At 33.7% G+C, this 9074-nt stretch overlaps 1 protein-coding gene across 1 annotated transcript in view; it reads right to left on the bottom strand.

The window, feature by feature from the left end:
- Positions 1 to 6651: 6651 nt before the first annotated feature.
- Positions 6652 to 9074, bottom strand: part of Atl1 (atlastin GTPase 1) — a 31551-nt gene continuing 29128 nt past the window's right edge. The window contains exons 12-13 of the mRNA XM_026391040.2: positions 8610 to 8624; positions 6652 to 6893 (exon numbers count right to left, since the gene is read on the bottom strand). Coding sequence (XP_026246825.2) covers positions 6783 to 6893; positions 8610 to 8624 — 126 coding nt within the window. The 3' untranslated portion in view covers positions 6652 to 6782. The remainder of the gene's footprint in view (positions 6894 to 8609; positions 8625 to 9074) is intronic.

Raw genomic sequence — 9074 nt, 5'->3', positions numbered from 1 at the left:
GCAAAATCAAGGTACCTATAGTCCACAACTTCCTCCTCCTCCTGGCAGCAGCTAACCTAGCACAGTGCTTGCAGCTGCATGGCTGTCTATAGCTCGCAAAACCTGGTCTTGAACTGCCCAATACAAAACAGCTCTCTGCGACAGGTGCGCAGCCCCCAGCACATAGCCCACAAGACCACCAGTGAGAAAGGTTCCTGATTGATTGGGAAATAGAAGGGGAGGAGGTGAGTGAGATATTGTTTAGAGACTAAATTAGAGACCAGGAATTGTGAGATCTACAGATGATATAAGGAGATAAGACCAGGTGCCCACATCACACAAGCAGGCCCCAAAGGAGATCCTTGGGGTGCAGTCTCCCATTGGGGACTGGCAAGTGCTATATCCCACCTTCAGGAGCACAGCTCCCTAGACCAAACCTCCTACCCTAATGCTGACCTTCACCTGAGGATGGAGATACCAGCAAACAACAAACAACCCCACCTATTGGATGAGAAGGGAAGCAGGAAAGACTGATCTCCAACAAAAATAAACTTATATCTTCCTTCGAGGACTTTTTTTTCCCCTCTTTCTCTTCTCCCACCTTCACATCCCCGACATTTGTGAAACCAAGTACTTTTCATGAATTAGGCTACTGAGGAATGAATAGTATATTATGGTTGTTCTGTATATTCTTTTATCTCCTATTTTTACATATTTTATTTTTCTTAATTTTTGTATTTGTTTTCTGTACTTTATTGTCTTCTCACTTGTCTCCCCAAAATCACTCTTTTCTCCTAGTACTAACCAACATCTTTAGATTCCACTTTCATACTTCCTAGGATCTAACATTCCTAGGATCTGTATCCTCACCTCCTGCCCCCTCAACACCACATCCTACACATCACTCCCAGTTCTTTTTCCACCATCAGAAACTGTAGACCCTTTTGCAAACCTACTGTTTATATTGTAGATAATAATTGAACTCTCCATTTCTATATATTGTGACAAAACTGTAAATGTCTTAATAGCAGCTATTTGGTTTAAGGCTACATATTGTTTGTATTAGAACCTGATAATATTGTTCTCCCCCTTAAAGGACAGGGATTGGAACCCTGCAGGGACACTATATGCCTACAGGGTAAAAACAGTAATGCAGTGGATCTGCAAGGAAGACACATGAACAACATGAAAGAACAAGGGAAGAAAGTGCCCCAAACAAACCAAGATACCACATTATTAGAATCCATGGCCAGCACAACAGAAGAAATAACGGAGAAGAAGTTCAGAATATACATACTTAAAATGTTCTGTGAATTAAATGATGATATAAGAGCAAATACAGGCAGCAAAAGATCATTTCAATAAAGAGCTACATAAGCAAATAAAGAAGGCAAAGATTACTTCAATAAGGAGATAGAGGTTCTGAAAAAAAAAAAAAAACAAACAGAAATCCTTGAAATAAAAGAAGCAAAGAACCAAATTAAAAACTCCGTAGAAAGCACCAGGAACAGATGAGATGGAAGATAACAGGACCTCAGACAATGAAGACAAAATATATAATCTTGAAAAGAATGTTGACCAACATTGAAGATGGTGAGAAACCATGCGCAGAACATTCAAGAATTATGGGATAACATAAAAAGACCAAATTTAAGAATTATTGGGATAGAGGAAGGCACAGAGTCCCAAACCAAAGGATTGAACAATCAATCAATATCAGAAAATTTTCCAAACATGAGAATGAATTGAAAAATCAAATACATGAGGCTTACGGGTCATCAAATGTATAAAATCACAACAGGTCCACACTAAGGCACATTATAATGAAAATGCCTAGCATACAGAATAGGAGAGAATTTTAAAAGCCACAAGAGAAAGGAATCCTGCAGATTTCTCAACCCAGACCCTGAAAGCTAGAAGATGCTGGAACAATATATACCAAGCCCTGAAAGCAAATGGATGCCAACCAAGAATCTTATATCCAGCAAAAGTAAACTTTAGGTTTGATGACAAAATGAAAACCTTCCATGATAAACAAGTTAAAAGAATTTACAACTAGAAAGACTGCACTACAGAATATCCTCAGCAAAATATTCCATGAGGAAAAAATGAAAATCAGCAAAGGGAGGTATTATATTAAAGGTAAAACAAGTCAAAGGAGAAACCAAGTCTAGGTAAATCCCGAATATAGGGAGGGGCTGGGGTTGTGGCTCAAGTGGTAGAGTGCTTGCCTAGCACACGTGAGGCACTGGGTTCGATCCTCAGCACCACATAAAAATATTGTGTCTACCTAAAACTAAAAAATGTTTAAAAAAATACCAAAATACCAGGTATACAAATCATGTCTCAATAATAACCATGAATGTTAATGGTCTAAGCTCATCAATCAAAAGAGACCTGCAGATTGGATAACAAAACAAAACAAAAACCCAACAATATGCTGCCCTCAAGAGACACATAGAAAAAGACATCCACAGACTGTGGCTTTTTTTGCTGGGAAAAAATATGACTACTCACATGGGCTGCAGAAACAAGCAGGAGTCCATTCTCATATCAAATAAAGTAGAATTCAAGCCAAAGTTAATCAAAAGGGATAAAGAATGACATTTCATACTGCTTAAGGGAACCATATATCAATAAGACATAACAATTAAAATATATATGCCCCAAACAATGGAGCATCTATGTTCATCAGACTCTTCTCAAGAGTCAAATAGACCACAACAAAATAATTCTGGATGACTTTAATATACCTCTTTCACCACTGGAAGTTCTTCTAAAAAAAGAAACTGTAAAACTCAATAATACAATCAATAACTTAACAGACATATAGAATATTTCTTCCATGAACAAGTGAATTCACTTTCTTCTCAGCAGCACATGGATTCTTTTCTAAAATAGACCATACATTATGCCACAGAGCAACTTTTAGCAAAAAAAAAAAAAAAAAAAAAAATTAGAGATACTACCCTGCATTCTGACAGATCACAATGGAATGAAATTAGAAATCAGTGATAAAATAGAAGCTAATCCATCACCTGCAGACTAAATAATATGCTACTAAATAAACAATGAGTTGCAAAAGACATCAAAAAGAAGACTTAAAAATTCTTAGAGGTAAAAGAGAACACTGATACAACATCAAAATCTCTGGGACACTATGAAGGCAATATTCTAAGAGGAAAGTTCATTGCATGGAGTTCATTCCTTAAAAGAAGAAAAAGTTGGGCTGGGGATGTGGCTCAAGCAGTAGTGTGCTCGCTTGGCATGCCGCCGGGGGTGGGGGGTGGCGCTGGGTTCGATCCTCAGCACCACATAAAAATAAAAATGTTGTGTCCACCGAAAACTAAGAATTAAATATTAAAAAAAAAAATTTCTCTCCTCTCTCTCTCTCTCTCTCAAAAATAAATAAATAAATAAAATTTTAAAAAGGAAGAAAAAGTCAACAAACAAATGACCTAAAATTACACCTCAAAGCCCTGGAAAAAGAGAACAAATCAATACCCAAAGCAGCAGAAGACAAGAAATAATAATTAAAATCAGAACTGAAAGCTATGAAATTGAAACAAAAGAAACAATTGAAAAAAATGACATAACAAAAAGTTCTTTGAAAAAAATAAAATTTATAAACCCTTAGCCATGCTAATGAATAGAAGGAAAGAGAAAACTCAAATACTAACATCTGTGATGAAAAAGGAAATATTACAATGGACACTACAGAAATACAGACGATAATTAGAAATTATTTTGAAAATTTGTACTCCAATAAAATAGAAAATATCAAAGGCACTGACAAACTTCTAGAGTCATATGGTTTGCCCAAACTGAATCAGGATGATATACACAAGTTAAACAGATCAATTTCAAGCACTGAAATAGAAGATGCCATCAGAAGGCTACCAACCAAGAAAAGCCCAGGACCAGATGGATACACAGCTGAGTTCTACAAGACCTTCAAAGAAGAACTAATACCAATACTCCTCAAATTATTTCATGAAATAGAAAAAGAGGGAACACTTCCAAACTCATTCCATGAGGCCAATATCACCCTGAATCCAAAACCAGACAAAGACACCTCAAAGAAAGGAAATTTCAGACCAATATATCTAATGAACATAGATACAAAAATTCTCAATAAAATTCTGGCAAATCGAATATAAAATCATCAAAGAGATAATGTACCATGATCAAGTGAAGTTCATCCCAGGGATGCAAGGTGGGTTCAACGTACATAAATCAATAAATGTAATTCGTCACATCAATAGACCTAAAGATAAGAATCATATGATCATCTCAATGGATGCAGAAAAAGCATTTGACAAAAATACAGCACCCCTTTATGTTCAAAACACTAGATGAACTAGGAATAACAGAAACATATCTCAATATTGTAAAAGCTATCTATGCTAAGCCCCAAGCCAACATTATTCCAAATGGAGAAAAATTGAAAGCATTTCCTCTAAAAACTGGAACAAGACAGGGATGCCCTCTTTCACTTCTATTTAACATAGTTCTTGAAACTCTAGCCAGAGCAATTAGATGAAAGAAATTAAAAGGATATGGATAGGAAAAGAATTCAAACTATCACTACTTGCCAACAATATCATTCTATACCTAGAGGATCCAAAAAATTCCACCAGAAAACTTCTAGAACTAATAAATGAATTCAGCAAGTAGCAGGGTATAAAATTAACACCCATAAATCAAAGGCATTTCTGTTCATCAGTGACAAATCCTCTGAAAGGGAAATGAGGAAAACTACCCCATTTACAACAGCTTCAAAAGTAATTAAATACTTGGAAGTCACCCAAAGAGGTGAAATACCTCTACAATGAAAACTACAGAATGCTAAAGAAAGAAATTAAAGAAGACCTTGGAAGATGGAAAGATCTATCTTTTTCTTGGATAGGCAGAATTAATATTGTCAAAATGACCATACTACCAAAAGCATTATACAGATTTAATGCAATTCCAATCAAAATCCCAATGACATTCCTTATAGAAATAGAAAAAGCAGTCATCAAATTCATCTGGAAAAATCAGAGACCCAGAATAGCCATAGAAACCCTTAGCAAGAAGAGTAAAGCAGGTGGCATCACTATACCAGACCTTAAACTATACTACAGAGCAATAGTAACAAAACAGCATGGTATTGGCACCAAAATAGACTTGTAAACCAGTGGAACAGAATAGAGGACACAGAGACAAACCCACATAAATACAGTTATCTCATATTAGACAAAGGTACCAAAAACATATTGGAGAAAAGATAGCCTCTTCAACAAATGATGCTGGGAAAACTGGAAATCTATATGTAGCACAATGAAATTACCCCAATCTCTCACCGTGCATAAAACTCAAAGTGGATCAAGAACCAAGGAATTAGGCCAGTGACCCTGTGCCTAAAAGAAGAAAAAATAGGTCCAAATCTTCATCATGTCAGATTAGGCCCTGACTTCCTTAACAAGACTCCTATAGCACAATAAATAAAATCAAGAATCAATAAATGGGATGGATTCAAGCTAAAAACCTTCTCAGCAAAAGAAATAATCAGTGAGGTGAATAGGGAGCCTACAGAATGGGAGCACATTTTTACCACATGCACATTAGATAGAGCACTAATCTCTAGGATATATAAAGAACTCAAAAATCTTAACACACACACACACAAAAACAAATAACCGAATCAATAAATGGGCCAAGGAATTGAACAGACACTTATCTCAGAAGATGATATACAATCAAACAACAAATACATGAAAAAATGTTCATCTCTAGCAATAAGACACAAATGGGGTGACTCTACCTTATACAACCAGAGATATGAAAAATTGTGCTCTATATGTGTACTATGAATTGAAGTGCATTCTACTGTCATGTATTACTAATTAGAATAAATTTTTTAAAAAAGGATTGGAAGGTACCTAACGAGATTAGCATGTTTCTTAAAATGGAAACTTAAATTTGTAATGGTATGGACAATAAAGAAAATGTACCTTGAAGTTTTTAAAAAAGAGAGAAACCTTCATCTTTCTATATCAACACCACCCAACCATTTCCAAATTCAGTAAGCATTTGTTTTAATGTTAGGAATCAGAGTAAACTTTAATAGTTCACATGTTAAAAGAATAAACCTGTGAAGAATACATTTCTTATGTAACAAATGAAAAAATATACAATACAGTGAAACTCAAATACATATACAAAGTGATTTTTTGTGCATTGTTGATCAAGTGGTTTACATTGTATATTAAATCATAATATAAAAAGCAATACACAGTTTTTGGTAAAGCAACTGAAAAGCCCTTAATTGTATTCAAAAATAATTAAGAGCTTGTGGTATGTGTAAGATTAGGTAGATAAATCAAGCTTGCTGAATTATGATGCTGTATTTTTAAAGAAATAGCCATGTGAAATAATTTTAAATCTTTTCTGTAGAAATTAAATGAGCATATCCATACATGAAGTAATATCACTGCATGGTTTAATTATAACCCAGTAGTAGAATTTAGTAAATTCAAGCAGAACACTTGTACTGTCATCATAAATATACAAATACCTTAAATTATAACAGCATATTTAAAGAAAAAAATCAGGAAACTGTACATGTTAACAAAATGATATAACCATGCATACATACATCTTCTTATTAAACACTGGAGTAAAAGAACAAAACCATTTTGCAGTCCTCAGAGGTGTTTGGTTTTTTACTGTTCTGATGGAAGCATTTTGAATGTTTGCATGGAACCAAAAAACAACATTTAACTGACAATTGGTCATGCACCTGTATTTAAAATTTTGGATTAAATTTTCTTCTTTTCTGATTGTTCAGAAGATTCTGACTTTGGTGCAGGAAAAGCTTGATGATACAGATGTCTGTGGGTTGCTGCTGCACTGTAAAGCTTGTATAAAGCCTGGAATGTAAGAATCAAGATTATAAAACATTAAAACAGAGGTATAAAGTTTTTCCATTTTAGTTTAATTAGTTTATGATAATACAAAAACTTAGAATGTTGGACTTGAAACCTTTATATCATCACTCTACATAGGATATAAATTAATAATGAGTTTATTAGAACTCAAGTATTTTCAACTCTCCAGCATGTGTTATCACTTTTGTGAATATTACTGGTTTTAGATGAATTATAAGAGCTCAAAACTTCTGACTTCCAAAATAAATTTCCCAGAACGGGACCAATTTTATTCTCCTTTATCTCCTGATGTGGTCATGCAGCTAAGCACTTGTGTTGTTCCAGCCCTCCCACATTGGGCTCCCTCACTTCACATGATCTCTTTCCTTGTTTCCATTATTAGTTCATATTTTACCACTACTCAGAAATACTACCTTAGAAAAGCCTTTCCATATTAACACCCCTCTAGAGTATTATTCCTTGTATCCTGCTAAGTTTTTGAATCATAGGAATATTTGCATAGTGTATACTGTTTTATTTTAGTGTCCACAAATATCTCTTTGTCCCTTAAGCTAGTGTGTAAGGTTCATCCCCTTCTCTGACTTTCACATATTTAACACTCAGTTACCACTGACCTGTCTTAATTTCATCCCTCTGGAGTCTGTAAAAAGTCTTTGAATATTCTTAAGATCTGGGTAAAAGCTTGATACCCTTTAAATAGTCATCTGCTCCTAAGAAATTCTATTAATATTTTCAGTTCTATGTGAATATATGTTAGTGCAACATGGTATTGTTTTAGTTCTATAATGTTCTAATGCATTCAATTTTAATACCAGTTCTCTTAAAATATTAGATTTTCTTCTTAAGGTTTGATTTACAGAGTTGAAAAAATTTTTAGTGAATTTTTTATTATTTTATATAAAATAACTCCTTGGCTTGTAAATTATTAAGTGTGTCATTAGGATTTCATTACGGGATATAATCCAGTTATATATGCTACAATAGAAACTGAGGAAAACATGATGTTTTGTCTTGGTAGTTGACTCAAGATTAGCTCATTTCCTGAAGACAGTGACCATAGAGATCATTTTCATAGTGTGAAAAGTGATTTCATCCTGGAAGCTTAGCTTCTTTCCTCATACATATAGTAAGCACATATAGGAGTGTAATAGGAGAAGTGAACACTAACTTACAGGCTAGATCTAAGGTGCATCAAGAAAGTTAGAATGCATACTGTCTTGGAACCTGCTTAGAGTCATATGGGTAATGTCATTCAAAAGCTAAAGCTAAAAACAACTTATATATCTCAAAAGAACAAATAAATTTAAAAACCAAACAAAAAACAACTTCTAAAAGTTGTACCGTTTAAATACATTTGGTGGCTAAATTTACTCAGGTGTCATAACTACTTGTTTCACTCTGCTGTAGAGAAGAATGTATTATTTTTATACACCATAAGAATTTTGAAATTTTCCATATATTCAGGAAACAAATCAAATACTCTCTCATGATGATCAGTTCTTTGTATGCAGATTAAATCATATATAATATTTGGAGTATATTAAAAGTTCATAATTAAAATTTTACATATTAGACATAAGAGTAGTTATCAAATATTTTCTAATCTACATTAATATTTTTAATGCATATTCACTTTATAAAATAAGACTCATACTCTTTACAAATATATAGCTTTTAATTTGAAAAAAAAAAACTTACCTCATTTGTACTTCCCTGTGGCAAAGGCAGTTTTAAAAGGAGAAAAGAAAAGTATATGTCTTGCTTCATTAATAGCATTATGATATTCAACTTTGTTTACAATATTAATTTGTGAGAATTTAAGAAACACTCCTCTTGCAAATTTTTCAGATTACATATTTTAATCAGAATATTTGAAGAACTTAATTATGTATTCTTGATAGGGTTCAGTATCTTACTCTAGAAGGGTTTTGAGATTTACCTGAAGTAGTACATCTTCAACCTTTGGTAGGGGACAGACTATTTGAAACATGGTAACTCAGAGGATCCAATTATTATTTCATTCATTTTCCACTGTGCTCCCCTTAGTTTATCTCAACTGGATTCTTCAAAGGTACACGTTAATTCCATTAATTAAAATTCTGTTAGAATTGTAAGTTTTATTTGCTATACACTAAAAATGTTCATAAGGCTTAAATCCAAAAT

The sequence above is a fragment of the Urocitellus parryii genome, chromosome 6, assembly GCF_045843805.1.
Source record: "Urocitellus parryii isolate mUroPar1 chromosome 6, mUroPar1.hap1, whole genome shotgun sequence".
NCBI lineage: Eukaryota > Metazoa > Chordata > Mammalia > Rodentia > Sciuridae > Urocitellus > Urocitellus parryii.
This window is presented reverse-complemented; position numbering and strand designations above follow the sequence as displayed.